Source organism: Gorilla gorilla, chromosome 18, assembly GCF_029281585.2.
Source record: "Gorilla gorilla gorilla isolate KB3781 chromosome 18, NHGRI_mGorGor1-v2.1_pri, whole genome shotgun sequence".
NCBI classification, from domain to species: Eukaryota; Metazoa; Chordata; class Mammalia; order Primates; family Hominidae; genus Gorilla; species Gorilla gorilla.
In genome coordinates, this window is record NC_073242.2 from 15,996,396 (window position 1) to 16,016,958 (window position 20,563).

The 20,563-nt window shown below is 48.5% G+C and overlaps 1 protein-coding gene across 9 annotated transcripts in view; it reads left to right on the plus strand.

Annotated features, from left to right (window-relative positions):
- Nucleotides 1-20,563, plus strand: part of LOC101130854 (multidrug resistance-associated protein 1) — a 190,068-nt gene that overhangs the window by 85,422 nt on the left and 84,083 nt on the right. For 6 of the 9 annotated variants that reach the window (XM_055365324.2, XM_063699510.1, XM_055365320.2 and 3 more), the window contains exons 8-12: nt 7,495-7,725; nt 8,879-9,056; nt 11,177-11,338; nt 15,761-15,853; nt 19,105-19,308. In XM_055365324.2, coding sequence (XP_055221299.2) covers nt 7,495-7,725; nt 8,879-9,056; nt 11,177-11,338; nt 15,761-15,853; nt 19,105-19,308 — 868 coding nt within the window. The remainder of the gene's footprint in view (nt 1-7,494; nt 7,726-8,878; nt 9,057-11,176; nt 11,339-15,760; nt 15,854-19,104; nt 19,309-20,563) is intronic. The other 3 variants (XM_063699512.1, XM_063699513.1, XM_055365323.2) reach the window with 2 other exon arrangements.

The window sequence follows — 20,563 nt, forward strand, 5'->3', positions numbered from 1 at the left end:
AAAAATACAAAAATTAGCTAGGCATGGTGGCATGCGCCTGTAATCCTAGCTACTCGGGAGGCTGAGGCAGGAGAATCACTTGAACCCAGGAGGCTGAGGTTGCAGTGAGCTGAGATTGCGCCACTGCATACTAGCCTGGGAGACAGAGTGAGACTCTGTCTCAAAAAAAAAAAAAAGAAGAGAAATGTTGTCCAAACAGGCAGTTGATGCTGTTTGCCATGGCGCGTGACTATCCCTCCTTGAGTCAGTCTCACTTTTTTCTGTCTCTTTCTGAGCATCTGGCATCCTGCATGTTCTTGCTGTTTGAATGTTCTGTGCAACATGCCCAGCTGACCATGTAAGTCTGTTTAGCCAAAGAAGCCCCATTTGAGGGTGATTTTGGCTGTACTGGATTTTAGGCTCTACCCCCTATGTAAGGCGTGCCCCACTGCACCACCTCTGTCATTCTTTCGGGAATCAGGCCAGGGCCTCCCCTGCACATACCTTAACTCATCAAATCTGAGACGCCATTAGTTGCACGATGCGTTATTATTCTATGTAACAGTAAGAAAGAAAAGCAGCTGCCAATTAAACAAGGACATAAGACTTGTCTCGAGCCTGGACGAGCTGGAACATGAAATTGCGGGTGACATGGGGGCAGTGGATTGCGGCCATGGGGGTAGTAGAATGGCTGTTTTTGTTCCTGTTGCCTCTTCTGGGGTAAGTTTATTACGATAAACTGTGATGGGGCCAGTGTGGTGCATTGGATTCCCCACAGACCCACTGGCCTTACAGGGAAAAACCCCGGACTGGGGTTCTGTTCCTCATTCTGTTCCGGGGATGCCCAGGATACAGGCCTTAAGTCAGACCCAGATGATGGGTGGGAATCTGGACATCCATGTGCCAGCCACTAGGACATCAGCAGTGGACCTCGTGACTCCGGTCGGAGGCTGTTTGGGTGGTCCAGGTGATGGGAGAAATTGTCTCGTGGGAGGCAGATAGAGCTTGGGCCTCTGTGACTGAGCATTGTAAGGAAATGGCCCATGTCCATGACCCAGTTGAAGGTTTTTGGCAGGCAAAGGTGGGGTCCCTGTTTATTACAGTTCTTCATGGAGACAGAACTAGTAGGATGGATGAATGGATGGATGATAGATAGATGGATGATAGATTGATAGATGATAGATGATAGGTAGATGATAGACGGATAGATAGTTGGTGGATGTATACATGGTAGGTAGATGGATAGATGATAGATGGATGGATGATTGATAGATGATGGATGGATGGATGGATGGAGGGTGAGAGGGGATCTACTAGGGAAACTGGATCATGTGATTATGGAGGCTGAGAAGTCCCACCCTAGGTCATCTGCAACCTGGAGAACCCAGGAAGCTGGTAGCATGGCTCAGGCCAAGTCCAAAAGTCTCAGACCCAGGGAAGGTGATGGTGGAATTCTCAGTCCATAGTCAAAGGCCTGAGAACCTGGAGTCATTGGGTAAGTCCCAGAGTCCAGAGGCCAGAAATCCTGGAGTTCTGATGTTCAAGGGTGGGAGAGGATGACATCCCGGCTGCAGAAGAGAGAGCGCCTGCACTTGCCATTACTCTGACTTTTTGTTGTGTCCGGACCCTCTGCTGATTGGGGCGGTGCCACCCACATGGGGCGAGGATGGATCTTCCTTAGTCAGTCCACTCATTCAAATGGCAGTCTGGTCTGGAAACACCCTCACAGACACACCCAGAAATAACACTTTAACAGCAATCTGGGTATCCCTTAACCCAGTCAACTTGACCCCTAACATCACCCATCTCATCTGGATTCCTTCAGCCTCACCTGCAGCATCCCCCCCGCCCCCCCGCTAAGCAGGCCACATTTGTAGTGTGGGCTTCAGCATTCCTCATCATCCACGCCTCTGCTGATCACCTGGCTCGGCTTCCTCTCATGGAAGACGGATGCCCACCTTTGTGTCCCCTGGAGCTTGTCAGGGGAGCAGGTTGCTGGAGACACCATGGGAGAGGCCAATATCACAGCCTTGGGAGGAGGACAGAGTTTGAATCCAGAAGCTCCTCCACTGGCCTGGCCCTTAATCCACTGAGCAGATGAAACTGACTGCTGCTTTTGTGCTTAGCGATGTTTAGTCCCTGAGGGTTCAGGGAGTGGAACAAAAGAGACACACTCTAGTTGGGTGCCATCGACATTCTATATGGGAGACAGGACGTTGGTTGTGAAACATGCATTGACAAGAAGCTTTGGAGAATGATAGTGTTGGGGTGAGATAAAAATGAGGAAATGAGGGTGAGAGTAACCGAGGAAGCTTGTGTGTGTGTGTGTGTGTGTGTGTGTGTGTGTGTGTGTGTTTTCTTTTTCTTTTTTTTTTTTTTTTGAGATGGAGTCTCACTCTGTTACCCAGCGTGGAATACAGTAGTGTGATCTCGGCTCGCTGCAACCTCTGCCTCTCGGGTTGAAGCAATTCTTCTGCCCCCGTCTCCCAAAGTGCTGGGATTACAGGTGCATGCCACCACGCCTGACTAATTTTTGTATTTTTAGTAGAGGCGGGGTTTCACCGTGTTGGCCAGGCTGGTCTTAAACTTCTAATCTCAAGTGATCCTCCTGCCTTGGCCTCCCAAAGTGCTGGGATTACAGGCATGAGCTACTGTGTCCGGCTGAGGGAGGTGTTTTAGATACAGTGGTCAAAGTTCTACCCAGTGCGGCCATGACCCTTGGTGAGCATGTGCCCGTCCCTCCCTAAGTCTATCTCTGGCTGTTTCCGAGCCTCTGGCATCCTGAGTGTTACTGCTTTTTGAAGTGTTTTTGTTCAACATGCCCAGCTGACCATGTATGATTGTTTTGAGAAGGTCACATTTGAGCAGAGACTTGCATCGGAGGGAGTGAGCCTTGTGTGTATCTGGGGAAGGAAGGGCTTTCCAGGTAGAGGGAGCAGCCAGTGCAAAGGCTCTGAGGACGCTCGTGGTGCATCAGGGGGCTCGTGTGGCTTGAGGAAAGTGAGTGAGGGGGAGAAAGGGAGGAGATGAAGCAGGAGAAGGATTTGCAGGGGTCTCCTCTGAGAGTTAGGGTGGGATTCTAGGTGCAGTGAGAACACAGGGGGGCAGGTTTTCTGCAGGGCAGTGGTGTGACGTGAGTTCTGTTGTTTGTTTGTTTGTTTGTATGTATGTATGTATGTATGTATGTATGTATGTATGTATGTATTTATTTTAGAGACAGGGTCTTGCTCTGTTGCCCAGGCTGGATGGCAGTGGCATGATCACAGCTCATTGCAGCCTGGAAATTCCGGGCTCAAGCAGTCCTCCCACCTCATCCTCCGGAGTAGCTGGGATTACAGGTGCACACCACCATGCCTGGCTGATTGATTAATTAATTAATTTTATATTTTATATTTATTTTTTTGAGATGGAATTTTGCTCTTGTTGCTTAGGCTGGAGTGCAGTGGTGCTGTCTTGGCTCACTGCAGCCTCCACCCCCCGGGTTCAAGCGATTTTCCTGCCTCAGCCTCCCGAGTAGCTGGGATTACAGGAATGTACCACCACGCCCGGCTAATGGTGTATTTTTAGTAGAGATGGGGTTTCTCCATGTTGGTCAGTCTAGTGTCAAACTCCTGACCTCAGGTGATCTGCCTGCCTCGGCCTCCCAAAGTGCTGGGATTACAGGTGTGAGCCACTGCGCCTGGCCTTTTTAAATTTATTTTATTTTATTATTATTATACTTTAAGTTTTAGGGTACATGTGCACCATGTGCAGGTTAGTTACATATGTATAGAGACAGGTCTCACTGTGTTGCCCAGGCTGGTCTCCAACTCTTGGCTTCAAGCAGTCCTCCTGCCTCAGCCTCCCAAATAGCTGGGATTACAGGTGTGAGCCACCACACCCAGCTGAGTTCTGGTTCATAACAACCCAGGCTGCCCTGGGGAAGGTGGATATTTAGGGACAAGAGTGAAGGCAGGGAGACCAGGGTGGGAACCTCAAGGGCTGTCCATGAAGTCCCTTCATGCCTTACCAGGAGCCTCCATTTTATTTATTTATTTATTTTTTGAGACAGGGTGTCACTCTTTTGTCCAGGCTGGAGTGCAGTGGCACGATCTCGGCTCACTGCAACCTCCATCTCCTAGGCTGGAGTGATCCTCCCACCTCAGCCTCCCTAGTAGCTGGGACTACAGGCACGTGCCACCACACCTGGCTAATATATGTATATTTTTTTTGTAGAGATGATATCTCGCCATGTTGCCCAGGCTGTTCTCAAGCTCCTGAGCTCAAGCAGTCCACCTACCTTGGCCTCCCAAAGTGCTGGGATTACAGGCGTGAGCCACTGTGCCTGACTGGAGCCTCCATTTTTCACCCAGAGCATTTTCTGAGAATTCAGTGAGATATGTGTCATGATAAGCTGTGCCCTAGCCCTGAGTACATGCTGGGCAGGTTTTAATTGTACAAGTTTTATTTATTCATCTGTACACTTTGATCTTGCCAGGGAGGATGTGGTGAGAACTGGGTCTTGGGGCTTGAAAGCGGGCCACCTGAGAAGGGTCTGGCTCTGTGAGTACCTTGGTGTTTAGAGATCTCAGCGTGGAGCCAGGGGATCATTTACTTGGGACATTGGTAGACGGATCGCTTGCTTTATTCCCAGAGGCGTAAGCCAGATCTGGCACCTGTAACCCCTGTGAACCTGGAGAGGGTGAGAAGGAAAACCCTGTCCTAGGCTGGAATTTCCTGGTGTGGCCCCTTACACTCAGATCCCTTTTGTTAACCAGAGAAAGGAATGCAGCCCGTGCAGCTCTGGGCTGCTGGGTGTCCTAGGCTCGGGGATCAGGTGATGGACGCCAGGGCTGGGGGGTCTGCATGGCTTCCTGGATCCTTTTACCACCTCTCTTCACCCCTGAGTGACTCCTTCTCCAAAGTCAGGTGTGGCTGGGCATGGTGGCTCATGCCTGTAATTGTAGTACTTTGGGAGGCTGAGGTGGGAGGCTCACCTGAGTTCATGAGTTCGAGACCAGCCTGGCCAACATGGTGAATCCCTGTCTCTGCTAAAAATACAAAAATTAGCCGGATGTGGTGGTGCTCACCTGTAAGCCAGCTACAGGGGGGCTGAAGCATGAGAATTGCTTGAATTGTTTGGATTGAAAAACCCAGTGCTTCATTGGTTTGTGTGTAGTGGTTTTATGTTCTCTTTTGTGTATGGCCACTCAGAGCTTAGGGCCATTTTGGACTGTGGTTTCTGCTGGCATGAATGTGAAATGTTTCTGTGACTCTGGAAGAGTTTGGCAGTTTTTTTTTGTTTGTTTTTAAGTTAGACAGAGTGAACATACCACCAGTCACCCCCTTCCCAGGCATCCAGCCAACAGAGCTGAGAACATATGTTCATAAAAGGCTGGTACAGGAATGTTCTTAGCTACTTTGTGATAACCCAAACTGGAGGTAAGCCAGACATCTATTAGCAAGTGAACAGACAGATGCACCAGTTATGTACATCTGCACAACTGAATACTAAGTGATGTACAAGGACGAACTATTGGCCGGGCACAGTGGCTCATGCCCATAATCTCAGCACTTTGCGGGCCCAAGGCAGGCAGATCACTTGAGGTCAGGAGTTCGAGACCAGCTTGGCTAACATGGTGAAACCCTGTCTGTACTAGAAACATAAAAATTAGCCGGGTGTGGTGGCGCACACCTGTAATCCCAGCTACTCGGGAGGCTGAGGCAGGAGAATCGCTTGAACCCAGGAGATGGAGGTTGCAGTGAGTCGGGATTGCACCATTGCACTCCAGCCTGTGTGATAGAGCAAGACTCCATCTCAAACAAACAAAAAAAATCCTTATAAGATAAAGACTACTTTTTGGTGACAGCTTTATTGAGATATTGATACACTGCACAATTCACGTATGCAGAACATACAATTCACTGATTTTTAGTGTGTTCACAGAGTTGTGCAGTCATCATCACAGTCAATTTTATTTATATGCTTTTTAAGACAGAGTCTTGCTGTGGCACTGAGGCTGGAGTGCAGTGGCACAACCTTGGCTCATTGCAACCCCCTCCTCCTCCTGAGTTCAAGTGATTCTCCTTTCTCACCCTCCCAAGTAGCTGGGATTACAGGCAACCGCCATCATGCCTGGCTAATTTTTTATATTTTTAGTAGAGACAAGGTTTTGCCATGTTGGTCAGGCTGTTCTCAAACTCCTGACCTCAGGTGATCCACCCGCCTCGACCTCCCGAAGTGCTGGCATTACAGGCATGAACCACTGCACCCAGTCAAAAAAAAAATTTTTTTTTAGAAATAGGGTCTTGCTATGTTGCTGTGGCTGGCTGGACTGTTTTTTTTTTTTTTTTTGCATTGATCTATATATGCCTATCCCTTTACCTGTCTTGATGATTGTTGTTCTTTTTTTTGTTTTGTTTTTTTGTTTTTAAGACTGAGTCTTTTTGCCCAGGCTGGAGTGCAACGGTGTGGTCTCAGCTCACCACAACCTCTGCCTCCCGGGTTCAAGCGATTCTCCTGCCTCAGCCTCCCAAGTAGCTGGGATTATAGGTATGCGCCACCATGCCGGGCTGATTTTGTATTTTTAGTAGAGATGAGGTTTCTCCATGTTTGGTCAGGCTGGTCTTGAACCTGCCGACCTCAGGTGATCTGCCCACCTCGGCCTCCCATAGTGCTGGGATTACAGGCGTGAGCCACCGTGCCCAGCCTATTGTTGTTCTTTCTTTTTGAGATGGAGTTTTGCTCTGTCACCCAGGCTGGAGTGATCTCCACTCACAGCAACCTCCACCTCCCAGGTTCAAGTAATTCTCCTGCCTCAGCCTCCCAAGTAGCTGGGATTACAGGCACCTGTCACCATGCCCGGCTAATTTTTGTATTTTTAGTAGAGATGGGGTTTCACTATGTTGGTCAGGCTGGTCTCAAACTCCTGACCCCAAGTGATCCAGCCACCTTGGCCTCCCAAAGTGCTGGGATTACAGGTGTGAACCACCACTCCTGGCCATGATTGTTATTTTGTATTGTTTTGAAATCAGGAAGTGTGAATCCTCCAACTTGATTCTTATTTTTCATGATTGTTTTGACTGTTCTGGATCCTTGAGTTTCCATGTGAATTTTAGAGTTAGCTCATAATTTCTACCTGGCAGCCAGCTGGGCTTTTGATGGAGATTGCCTTGACTCTAGGTCAGTTTGGAGCCGTCAGTTTTCTAAGTCTTTAACTTATTCAACTCGTTTAATCTTACCTACCTTGGAGGTAGGTCCTACTTTTATCCTCATTTCACAGAGGAGGAAACTGAGGCCCAGAGAGCTTAAGGACCTTGCCTGAAGTCACGCAGCTGGCCAGTGGCCAAGCCAGACCTTGAGCCGGTGGCTCTGGAGCCCTTGTTTGTAACCACTGTGCTGAGCTGCCTCTCTCCCTGGGCTTGTTGTCTTTGACTCTGCCTTCCCTGAAGGGTGACATTCCCTGGCCATGTCCTTGTGGTAGGGGGCTCTGTCTCTGGCAGACCCCACGACGGCTTCACCTCCTTGTGTTCCAGGCAGCCGGTGAAGGTCGTGTACTCCTCCAAGGATCCTGCCCAGCCGAAAGAGAGTTCCAAGGTGGATGCGAATGAGGAGGTGGAGGCTTTGATTGTCAAGTCCCCACAGAAGGAGTGGAACCCCTCTCTGTTTAAGGTGTTATACAAGACCTTTGGGCCCTACTTCCTCATGAGCTTCTTCTTTAAGGCCATCCATGACCTGATGATGTTTTCCGGGCCGCAGATCTTAAAGTAAGACCCCCTTCCCTCCCAGGTGGGCTCCATTTTCCCTCCTTGGATTTGATCTTTCAGTTGCATCAGTCATAACCCTGGGGTCATGCTGTGTCCTGAAGTGGGCTCATAGCCAGATGTCTCCATTTTTACTTTAGCTTTTTTGAAAAAAATAGAGACAGGGTCTTGCTTTGTTGGTCAGGCTGGTCTCGAGCTCCTGACTTCAAGCGATCCTCCTGCCTCGGCCTCCCAAAGTGCTGGGATTGCAGATGTGAGCCATGGTCACTGCCTAGCTTTACTTTATGCTTTACTTAATTACCATATTAGTGAAGACCACATCGTTTGCAAGGAACAGAAACCCACTAGGCTCCCCTGAAACCCAAATGGGGAGGATATGGCATTGTCTTGGGAAACCAAGAGCAAGGAAATGCCAGCAGATCCCATGAAAAAACTGCAACCAGGGTTGGGCGCAGTGGCTCATGCCTATAATCCCAGCACTTTGAGAGGCTGAGGTGGGAAGATCAACCTGAGGTCAGGAGGTCAAGACCAGCCTGGCCAGCATGGTAAAACCATCTGCTGAAAATCCAAAAATTAGCTGGGCGTGGTGGTGCACGCCTGTAATCCCAGCTACTCAGGAGTCTGAGGCATAAAAATTGCTTGAACCCAGGAGGCAGAGGTTACAGCAAGCTGATTGCATCACTGAACTCAAGCCTTGGCGACAGAGCAAGACTTTGTCTCAAAAAAAAAAAGCAAAGAATAAAAAAAACAAACAATAACAAAAACTGCAACCAGGAACCGGGGAGTCAGAAAGGAAGTTGCCTCTCTCCTACCTGGCTCTCTGCTGCTCTGTGACTCAGGGGCTACATATCCCTTCTCTTTTCCTCCCTACCTCTTTACCTGTTCCCTATGCAATTCCTTTGGGTGACTTGCTGGTGATGAGATATAGCTAGAGCAATTAGTGCACAACCCCAAGGCAGAGGCCTCTTTTATGAGCAGTTTGGGCCACCTGCACAGCCAGATCACCACTGTGGACTTGTTTTTCCGTCTATGAAATTGAAGTGATAGTGTCTAGCTCATCTGGCTCAGGAGAAAGTTGCAGTGCCAACACTGAAGCTCTTTTCCCTGCCCCCACGTGTCACAAGTCATTCCAGGCCCTCTCTTTGCTCCTTTGCAGGTTGCTCATCAAGTTCGTGAACGACAGGAAGGCCCCAGACTGGCAGGGCTACTTCTACACCGTGCTGCTGTTTGTCACTGCCTGCCTGCAGACCCTCGTGCTGCACCAGTACTTCCACATCTGCTTTGTCAGTGGCATGAGGATCAAGACCGCTGTCATTGGGGCTGTCTATCGGAAGGTAGGGGGCGCTGTGCCATTGGCATGTGGCCCGACTTCCACATCCCCTCCTGCAGCCCTGGGTTACTCTGGGGCCAGCGTGGGGATTTCCAGCCCAGCTTCTGGAGCAGTAGGATGAGGGTAGCTTCCGTGACCTTAGGTGGCAGGGACAGTACGCATCAAGCGTTGTACGTTAGGAAAGCTGATTTCAGGGGTTGGCGTGTAGATGTTTTTGTGTATCAGCTGTGAGTAATTGAGTTTCTTAGATGGATCAGTGGCCCTTGATGTGGGGAAATCCAAGTTTGGATCCTCATTCTGCTGTTAACATTCTGTGTTTCAGCTTGTTGTCAGTCTTTTTTTTCATTTTTTTGAGACCAGGTCTCACTCTCTCCCCTAGACTGGAGTGCAGTGGTGTGATCTTGGCTCACTGCAACTTCCCCCTCCTGAGTTCAAGCGATTCTTCTGCCTGAGCCTCCTGAGTAGCTGGGACTACAGGCGCCTGCCACCACGACCGGCTAATTTTTGTATTTTTAGTAGAGACAGGGTTTTGCCATGTTGGCCAGGCTGATCTTGAACTGCTGACCTCAGGTGATCCGCCTGCCTCAGCCTCCCAAAGTGCTGGGATTACAGGCATGAGCCACCACGCCCAGCCTGTTGTCACTCTTAATTTGAACTGAGCAGGTGGCACATTCCTTGCATGATAAGAGTATGTAGCAGGCATTTGTGTACATCCAATTTCAAAGGACCTAAATTACCTTCTTGATCTCTATAAATTTTTTTTTTGTCTCGAGGTCAAGGAAACTGCTTGGCTTCTAGGTTAGGAAGAGACAGTCTTGCAGGTACTTGATGAACTAGAGGAGTGATTCTCAGGCCTGTCTGTGAATTAGACTCATCTGGGGAGCTTAAACTGATGCAGGCCAGGCACTGTAGCTCATGCCTGTAATCCCAGCAGTTTGGGAGACCAAGGTGGGGGAATCACTGGAGGCTGGAAGTTCAATACCAGCCTGGTCAATATAGCAAGACCCTGGCTCTGCAGAAAATTTTAAAAAATTAGCCAGGTATGGTGGTGCGTACCTGTAGTCCCGTCTACTCAGGACATTGAGTTAAAAGAATCACTTCAGCCCCGGAGTTGGAGGCTGCAGTGAGTCCTGATAGCATCCCTGCATTCCGGCCTGTGTGACAGAATGAGACCCTGTCTCAAAAAGCAAAAAAACTTCCTGACACCTAGGTTGCACCAGACCAGTGAAATTGCGATTGCTGTGGTTGCACCCAGGTGTCACTGTTTTTATTTTTTATTTATTTTTATTTTTTGAGATAGGGTCTCGCTCTGTCACCCAGGCTAGAGTGCAGTGGCATGATCTTGGCTTATGGCAGCCTCCACCTCCTGGGCTCAAATGATCCTGCCACCTCAGCCCACCACGTAGCTGGGCCCAGAGGCATGCATCACCACGCCTGCTAATGTCTTAGTGTTTTTAAAACTCACCAGGTGATAGTGTGCAGTCATGTTTGAGGGCTAGGGAGATTTTCCCCACCAGGGCATGTTTGGCAATATCTGGGGGCATTTTTAGTTGTCCCAACGGGGGGTGAGGGCATGTAGTGGGTCGAAGCCAGGGATTGCTGCTAAAACTCCTACAGCGCGCAAGACAGCCCCCCAAAGAATTATCTGGCTCCAGATGTCAAGAATGCCAAGGATTAGAGACCCTGGCCCAGACCCTCAGTCCTTCAGTGGGATCTGGGACCAGTAGCATTGGCACAGCCTGGAAGCGTAGAAATGCAGAATCCCAGGCCACAGCCCAGACTTGCAGAATCCGAAACAACTCCCCCCACCCCCCACCACTCCCCCCCAAAAAACCCGGCTGCATGTGTGCACATTAAAGCATGCGAAGCCCTGGTTTCGAGGACACCGAGGGTCCCTTGCCAACTGATGAGTTCAAGGTTGGGAGGCATTGAGCACCGTGGATAAGAATGTGGGCTTTGAGATGACACAGGCGTCCTGGGAAGACAGATAGGTCGGGAGGGGAGGAGCAGAGATCTGCGGCATTTCTGCCCCTGAGAGTCTCCTTCCTCTCGGTGGGTCTGGAGGGAGAGTCAGGCCTCTTCACCTGCCACACTCACCCCCCTTCCCTCTCCTTTGTCCCACAGGCCCTGGTGATCACCAATTCAGCCAGAAAATCCTCCACGGTCGGGGAGATTGTCAACCTCATGTCTGTGGACGCTCAGAGGTTCATGGACTTGGCCACATACATTAACATGATCTGGTCAGCCCCCCTGCAAGTCATCCTTGCTCTCTACCTCCTGTGGCTGGTGTGTGTTTGACGCCGTTTCCCTTTGCATGCAGGGAGGGACTTCTACGTGTGGGCAGTGGGCTGAGGGAGTGGGTGTTGATGGTAATGGCATGCAGAGCTCCCGGCAGTTCCGGCTGTCGTTCATATTTTATTTTCCAGCCTGTTAACCAATTCCTCAGTATTTTGTTCCTTTCCTGAATTGTCAGGTTGATGTTCTCCTTGGTGGCATGGCGTTTTCATTTTCTCTTTTCCTTGACAGTGTCAGTAATTAACTACCCTACAATGGACACATCATATTTCTCCCATTGAATCCTCCCAAACGCTAACCAGACTCACTTATTCACTAGTCCCTAATTATGGTGGTCAAAATTCTCTCAATTGCAAGGGATATAAATCTATCTTAAAGTAGCCTAAGTGGCTGGTTGCGGAGGCTCACGCCTGTAATCCCAGCACTTTTGGAGGCCAAGGCGGGCAGATCACCTGAGATCAGGAGTTCGAGACCAGCCTCAACGTGGAGAAACCCTGTCTCTACTAAAAATACAAAATGAGCTGGGCGTGGTGGTGCATGCCTGTAATGCCAGCTACCTGGGAGGCTGAGACAGGAGAACTGCTTGAACCTGGAAGGCAGAGGTTGCGGTGAGCCGAGATTGGGCCATTGCACTCCAGCCTGGGCAACAAGAGTGAAACTCCAATTCAAAAAAATAAAAATAAAAAAAAGTAGCTTAAGTAAATAAAGGGAACTTTGGGGCTGCATGTATCTCAGAAATCTGGGGACTAGCTTCAGGTGTGGATTGATCCAGGAGATCAAGCAATGTTGTCAGTACTCAGTTTCACCCACTGCCCTGTTGTCCTCTGAGTTAACATCATTCTCAATGGTACTTCCCTACATGGCTCCGTAGCTTTGGGCTGATAACATCCTGACAGATAAAGGTGCCAGAGAAAAGACAAGGCAGCATTTCTCTGCATAGCCAGAGTCAGTCTCAGAGTGCGCTCTGATTGGCCTGGCTTGGTCGTATTCACACCCGTGAACCAATCACTGTGGCCCAGGAGGCAGAGTTCTCTCATTGGCCAGCCTGGGTCACATGTCCTCTCCCATGGCAGAAGAGATGTGATTGACAGCCCTTCCATGTGGAGAGGGAGAGTTCCCAAAATAAAATGATAAGCAAAGAGGCTCATAGCACAACACATGCCTTGTGCTTTGCTACCTCTGGATCTTTGCCACGTACCTTTCCTTCCTTCTTCCTAATTGATGAAAGCCTGCTCATCCCCCAAGGCTGTAACAAACACTACTTCCGTTGATTTACCCTCCCCTCTCAATTAGATGGACTTCTTTTGAATTTTGAATCCCAATAACTTTAGTATAGGAACTCATCTAATAATACTTTCATAAATAGTTTTTTTTGTTTTGTTTTTGTTTTGACATGGAGTCGCGCTCTGTTGCCCAGGCTGGAGTGCGGTGTGCCATCTTGGCTCACTGCAACCTCTGCCGCCCAGTTTCAAGCAGTTCTCCTACCTCAGTCTCCCGAGTAGCTGGGACTACAGGCTTACGCCACCACGCCCACTAAATGTTTTTTTTTTTTTGTATTTTCAGTAGAGACAGTGTTTGACCATGTTGGCTAGGCTGATCTTGAACTCCTGGCCTCAGGTGATCTACCCTCTGTGGTCTCCCAAAGTGTTGGAATTACAGGCGTGAGCCACCGTGCCCAGCCCACTCCCTGAAATAGTTTTTTTTTTTTTTTTTGCATGCTGAGTGTACTGCCTCCTCTTGGAAGGGTAACATGTTAGCTACTTGCAGACATATAGCAGCTGACTTTTGTGTCTTCCGTGGGTACAACCCCAGCAGGGCCTGATGCATAATGGGCACAGCTCAAATTATTATCTGTTATTGAAAGAGAAGGGCTGGACGAAATGGCTCATGCCTGTGATCTGAACACTTTGGGAGGCCAAGGTGGGTGGATCATCTGAGGCCAGGAGAGCAGCCTGGCCAACATGGCAAAACCCCGTCTCTACTAAAAATGTAAACATTAGTCGGGCATGGTGGTGTATGCCTATAATCTCAACTACTTGGGTGGCTGAGGCAGGAGAATAGCCTGAATCCGGGAGGCGGAGGTTGCATTGAGCTGAGTTTGCACCACTGCATACCAGCTTGGGCAACAGAGCGAGACTCTGTCTCAAAAAAAAAGAAAAAGGAAGAAGAAAAAATTACTGGTTTATTTGGCTGTAGTTTGGTTTTTTTTTGTACATTTGTAGAGCAGAAGGTGAGTAAAGTGTTTCTAATAATAAAACTCAGAAAAAACACCAGAATTTAATTATCTAATAGGCTGGGTACAGATATAGGTGGCATGCGCCTGTAATCCCTGCACTTTGGGAGGCTGAGGTGGAAGGATTGCTTGAAGCCAGGAGTTTGAGACCAGCCTGGGCAACATAGTGAGACCCTGTCTCTACAAAAAAAAAAAAAAAAAAAAAAAATTAGCTGGGCGTGGTGGTGCCTACCTGTGGTCCCAGCTACCGTGGAGGCTGAGGCAGGAGGATTGCTTGAGCCTAGGAGTGCAGAGGCTGCAGTGAGCTAGGATCACACCACTGCATTCCTATCTGGGTGACGAGGCAAGACCCTATCTCTAGAAGGAAAAAAAAATCTAAATAAATTGTCTTTTCAAGCAGGTGTCTTGGGGAGTCCACTTTTGTAAAAGTGCTACTATGGGAAAAATATTTTTGGAACATTTGTTCTAGAACTGCCTTCAGGATTGGTTTATGAACCGTTAAGAAAATTGTCTAACATCACATTTTGTTTTAGATGGTAGTTGCTTGAGCTCAGCACTGTTGACACTTGGGGCCAGACAGTTCTTTGTTGTGGGGGCTGTCTTGTTTTTTTGTTCTTGTTATTGTTTTTTTTGTTTTTTTAAGGGACAGAGTCTTGCTCTATTGCCCAGGCTGGAGTGCAGTGGTGCGATCATAGCTCACTGCAGCCTTAAATTCCTGGCCTCAAGCAGTCTTCCCACTTTTTCATCTCATCTAGCTGGGGACTACAGGTGCACGCCACCATGCCTGGCTAAGTTATTTATTTTTTTGTAGAAATGGGGGTCTTGCTGTGTTGCCCAGGCTGGTCTTGAACTTCTACCCTCAAGCTATCTTACCACTTTGGCCTCCCAAAGTGATGGGATTACAGGTGTCAGTCACTGCACCTGTACACAAAGCTATAAGTTAATAACAGCAAAATTAGCAAGGAATTAAGGCACACATGGGGCGGTGTTCAAGAGAAGCCAGGTGCAGGCTTCTGTGAGTCCCCAGCAGAGTCACAGTTTCACTAATTCTCTGGCAACCATGATGATTATGTGTGTGAAATGTTGCCAACCAGGGAAGCTTGGTAGGAGCCCAGTTCCTGGGTTTATATTAGGGGCAGGTCACATAAGCAGCCTTTGCTTGGCACATACCAAAAGTCTAGACTCCCAGAGGGAAAGCGGTGTTCAGCATAAACCATATTGTTTGTACAAACAGTTGAGGCACACTGAGCTACTCTACCCAATTCTGTTAATGGTGGAAACCCTGTAAGTATGCAGACACTAGCCAAGGGCTAAACTTGTAAGCAGCCTTCAAGCAGGAAAAGCAGTCAGGTGGTCATGTTCACACTTTTCTGCTTACTACCTTATTACCTTTCTAAAAATCTAAGCTGGGTGTGATGGCTCGCGCCTGTAATCCCAGCTACTTGGGAGGCAGAGGTGGGAAGGTCGCTTGAGCCCGTGAGTTTGAGACCAGCTTAGGCAACATAGTGAGACCTTGTCTCTACAAAAAATCAAAAAAATAGCTCAGCATGGTGGTGTGACTGTAGTCACAGCTACTTGGGAGGCTGAGTTGGGAGGATCACTTGAGCCCAGGAGATCGAGACCAGTTTGAGTAACATAGTGAGACCTTGTCCTTACAAAAAACCAAAAAAATTAGCTGGGCATGGTGATGTGACTAGTCACAGCTACTTGGGAGGCTGAATTGGGAGGATCGCTGGAGCCCGGGAGTTGGAGACCAGCCTGGGCAATGTAGCAAGACCTAATGCTTACCTGTAGTCCCAGCTACTTTGGAGGCTGAAGTAGGAGGATCACTGATGCAAATAGCCACTGTACTGCAGCCTGGGCAACATAGCGAGACCTCATCTCCGAAAAAAAAAAAAAATTAGAAGCCTGAAGTTGCAATTTGCAAACCTCATGTGGCCCCAAGGGCTTGGGAGAAAGGAGCATGGACCTGCTTATTCTTCAAGGGATTGGGAGGACCTAGAGACATGCTCAGGAATGAAACCACAGGCTCTTAACACCCTATTGTGGGGTAAAAGTAACACACCTTGCCCTGAACTTGGTCAGCAGCATCCACGTGGGATGGATCAGCCGGGGAAGCTGTTACGGGCCCTGTTTTCTTCTGTCTGGTGAGTGATGAAGAGTCTCCTTTCCTTCCTTAGAACCTGGGCCCCTCCGTCCTGGCTGGAGTGGCGGTGATGGTCCTCATGGTGCCCGTCAATGCTGTGATGGCGATGAAGACCAAGACGTATCAGGTAAGGCATGTGTCTCTGCGGGCCCCCAAGCCGGGCCCTAGGCAGGGGCCTCTCCATGAGGATTCTAGTTCAGTTCCTTCTGCTCTGTCCCTGGGGTTCTCAGCCTTGCCTGCCAGTTGGACTCACTTGGGGAGCCTTAACAAATGCTGATGCCCCGGCAGCATATCTGGGATTCTGATTCACTTACTGTGGGTGGGGTCTGGACATCAAGATGTTTTAAAGCCTCCCAGGTCATTGTATTGGGCAGCCAAGATTGAGAGCTCCTGACACATGGTTAGACCTTGTAGGCCGGTGACTGGAATCAGAAGGTCTGTGAGCCTCCGAGAAAGTCCTTGTTTCCCAGAGTCTTGTTTGTTATGTGTATGTGTGACTCAGCTTTCAAGAGTTGAATACAAATTACCCCCTACTTTTTTCCCCCTTATTAACTCTTACCTTATAGGATACATGCTGTTAATCTCTTTATTTAAATTAAAATAATTAATTTCTAAAATGGGGCCTTGCTGGGTTGCCCAGGCTGGTCTCAAACTCCTGGGCTTAAGTGATCCTGTTGCCTCAGCCTCTCAAAGTGTTGGGATTACAGGTGTGAGCCACCATGTCCGGCTTTCAGCTTTTTATTTTTGGAGATATTTTGTATTTTAAAAAGTTTGAATACCCAAGTAATAGAGTGAGGTTTCTTATTATAAAAAAGTTCAAATCAAGCCGGGCTCACCCCTGTAATTTCAGCATTTTGGGAGGCCAAGGTGGGTGGATCGCCTGAGCTTAGGAGTTCAAGACCAGCCTGGGAAACATGGTGAAACCTGTCTCTACCAAAAATGGAAAAGTTAGCTGCGTGTGGTGATGCGTGCCTGTAGTCCCAGCTACTTGGGAGGCTGAAGCATGAGGATCACCTGAACCCAGGAGGTCGAAGCTGTAGTGAGCCATGATTGTGCCACTGCACAACAGAGTGAGACCCTGTCTCAAAAAAAAAAAGTTTAAATCGTACAAAAGTACGTAAATTAAAAGGGGATACCCCCTTCCCTACGCTCTCAACCACTGCAAATATATAGAAGCAAATCCTTCTACAACTTTCTATGTATGTATATACAGACCTGATTAATGGTATAGTTTGGTTTGTTTTTATATATGTGGGTTTTTTGTTTGTTGAGATGGAGTCTCACTTTGTTGCCCAGGCTAGAGTGCAGTGGTACGATCTTGGCTCACTGCAACCTCTGCCTCCTGGGTTCAAGCAGTTCTCCTGCCTCAGCCTCCCGAGCAGCTGGGATTACAGGTGCCCACCACCACACCCAGCTATTTTTTGTATTTTTAGTAGAGATGAGGCTTCACCACATTGGCCACGCCGGTCTTGAACTCCTGACCTCAGATGATCCACCCGCCTCGGCCTCCCAAATTGCTGGGATTACAGGCATGAGCTACCATGCCTGGCCATTATATATGTTTTGTGTATGTGATATTATTACCATATCTGTTTTTACCTAAATGGGCCCACGTGGCAGCATGATTTTTGTCTTTTAGCGCCCTGCTTTGGGGACCTCTCTGTGCTGTGCCGTATAGCTTCAATTCATTCTCCCGACCCGGTGCCTTTTGGTCTATAACGGAGATGGTGCGGTTTATTTCTCTGCTCTTCTGTTGATGGATATTTATGGTGTGCTGTGGAATTTCAAATGGGAGTACTTGGCTGCACTGACGGTACCACAGGGAGATGAGTTTCAGGACATGGGCCTGTTGGAAGGAGAGGCCTCACGGGGTAGGGTTGGGTGGGATGGGTGAGGCAGGGGCTTTAGGATTGAGTCACCCTTCAGTCTCTTGATGTGTAGGATGCCCTGAGTGGCCCGACTCAACCCATTTCACTCCCTGGCCTCCAGATCATGTAGCTTACATTCTTCCCATCTGTGACCCGAGGATGACTGTAGCACTAAACGATAGGGTTCTTGTGATTGTTAAGTGTCTAAATACATGTAAAATGCTTAGAAAAGTTGCTGCTATACACAAAATCCTGGGTGGTAGTAAAAGTATTTCACAACTGCACTGCACAAGTGTCCACTATTGGGAACCAGTGCTAGCCAGTACAGAAACATTTCACTATTTTAACAACCATGGGCCAGGCACAGGGGCTCATGTCTGTAATCCCAGCTCTTTGGGAGGCTGAGGCAGGAGGATGGCTTGTGGCCAGGAGTGCAAGACCAGCCTGAGCAACATAGCAAGGTGCCATCTCTACAAAAAATACAAAAATGAACTGGGTGTGGTGGCATGTGCCTGTGGTCCCAGATACTAAGGAGGCTGAGGTGGGAGGATCGCTGGAGCCCAGGAATTCAAGGCTGTAGTGAGCTATGATCATGCCACTGCACTCCAGCCTGGATGCCAGAGTGAGATGATGTTTCCAAAAAAAAAAGAAAACTGGGCTGACAAGAAATAAGAACACAGGCTGGGTGCGGTGGCTCACGCCTGTAATCCCAGCACTCTGGTAGGCCGAGGTCGGTGAATCACTTGAAGTCAGGAGTTCGAAACCAGCCTGGCCAACATGGTGAAGCCCCGTCTCTACTAAAAATAGAAAAATTAGCCAGGCGTGGTGGCAGGCATTTATAGTCCCAGCTACTCAGGAGGCTGAGGTAGGAGAATCTCTTTAACCTGGGAGGCAGAGGTTGCAGTGAGCCGAGATCATGCTACTGCACTCCAGCCTGGGCAACAGAGCAAGACTCTGTCACAAAAAAAAAAAAGAAAAAAGAAAAAATAAGAAAACAGAGAAGAAAAACACCACCACCATGTCTCCTGTGTTTGGGTCAGCAGAGTAGGGACTGAATCCCTTCTTTTCTGTACACCTGAAGGGTTTTTCTTGCCTCTGTTCCTGGATTCTAAATTGAGTATGTTTCTCCAATGTCTAACCTAACACGATTTGAAGGGGGTTTTTTTTTCTTGATAGCGGGGTCCTTTGGTGTGGTCTTGGGGCTCAAGAGTAGGGCTAGTAGGGATTACAGGGTCAGCTCTCCCACCCTCAGGAGGCCCATTTTTAATAGACGGTGAAGTTGAGACCCAGTGCGGTGGCTCACACCTATAATCCCAGCACAGGAGTTTGAGACCAGCCTGGGCAGCATGGTGAAACCCCATCTCTATTGAAAAGAGAAAAAAAATCAATATAAAAAACATTTACATGTCAAAGTATATAATAAAGTTTATGAAAAAAATAGCTGGTGATGTTGAGTGATGGGCTGATCCCAGGGTCGCCCCAGATGTGTTGACTGCCCTTCTCTTCCAAGGTGGCCCACATGAAGAGCAAAGACAATCGGATCAAGCTGATGAACGAAATTCTCAATGGGATCAAAGTGCTAAAGCTTTATGCCTGGGAGCTGGCATTCAAGGACAAGGTGCTGGCCATCAGGCAGGAGGAGCTGAAGGTGCTGAAGAAGTCTGCCTACCTGTCAGCCGTGGGCACCTTCACCTGGGTCTGCACGCCCTTCCTGGTGAGTGAAGCCACATTTTTCCTGGCCCTCATTGTTTGATGTTTTCTTTTGTCTGCGTACCTGAATATTTTTAAAAGGTCACTATGTTGCCCAGGTGCAGTGGCTCATGCTTGGTAATCCCAGTACTCTGGGAGGCCAAAGCAGGTGGATCACCTGAGGTCAGGAGTTCAAGACCAGCCTGGCCAACATGGTGAAACCCAGTCTCTACTGAAAATACAAAAAAATAAGCCAGGTGTGGTGGCGCATGCCTGTAGTCCCAGCTACTCGGGAGGCTGAGGCAAGAGAATTACTTCAACCTGGGAGGCGACGGTTGGAGTGGGCCAAGATCACGCCAGTGCACTCCAGCCTGGGCGACAGAGCAAGACCTTGTCTCAAAAACAAACAAACAAACAAAAAAGTCACTATGTCAGCAAGGCCTTCCCTGAACACTTGGTTTAAACATCTGCCATCTTCTCCATTCTCCTTTATTTTATTCACACTTAGCAGCTTCTAGCCAACCTGTGTAGGAACCGTTCGTTATCTATTTACTGTGATATAAGGAGCTTGTGCCAGAATGTAAACCAGTGCCCCCTGCTTCCTGCATTAAGATAGCCTTGCAAGACAAAAAGTGTGAGCTGAGTCGAACGGCACGCTTGGTGCCATAGTTGATCTACATTATGGTGCTGCCTCCTTATTTTCTCACCAACTGGTCACAAAGTGTGGATTGTCAGTGTCTCATGGGCCACATGTCAAGTGGCGTGGTCTAAACACACTCTCTAAAATTTACTTATTTTGGGCTGGGTGCGGTGGCTTGTGCCTGTAATCCCAGCCCTTTGGGAGTCCAAGGTGGGTAGATCGCTTGAGGCCAGGAGCTCGAGACCAGCCTGGCCAACCTGGTGAAGCCCTGTTTCTGCTAAAAAAAAAAAAGAAAAAGAAAAAAATTAGCTGGGCATGGTGGTGCATGCCTATATTCCCAGCTACTCAGGAGGCCGAGACATGAGAATCCCTTGAACCTGGGAGGCTGAGGTTGCAGTGAGCCGAGATCGAGCCATGGCACTCCAGCCTGGGCAACAGAGCAAGACCCTGTCTCAAAAAAGTAAAAAAAAACAAGTAAAATAAAATATTTTATTGTCTGCTTTTCCCCCACTAGGATGTCAGCTCCAGATGGGCATTTTTGTCTTTTCTGTTGACTGCTGTATCCTCAGTATATAAAACAGTGCATAGCAGGTGCTGAACAAATATTTGTCATCCATTGTAAAAAAAAAACAAAAAACAG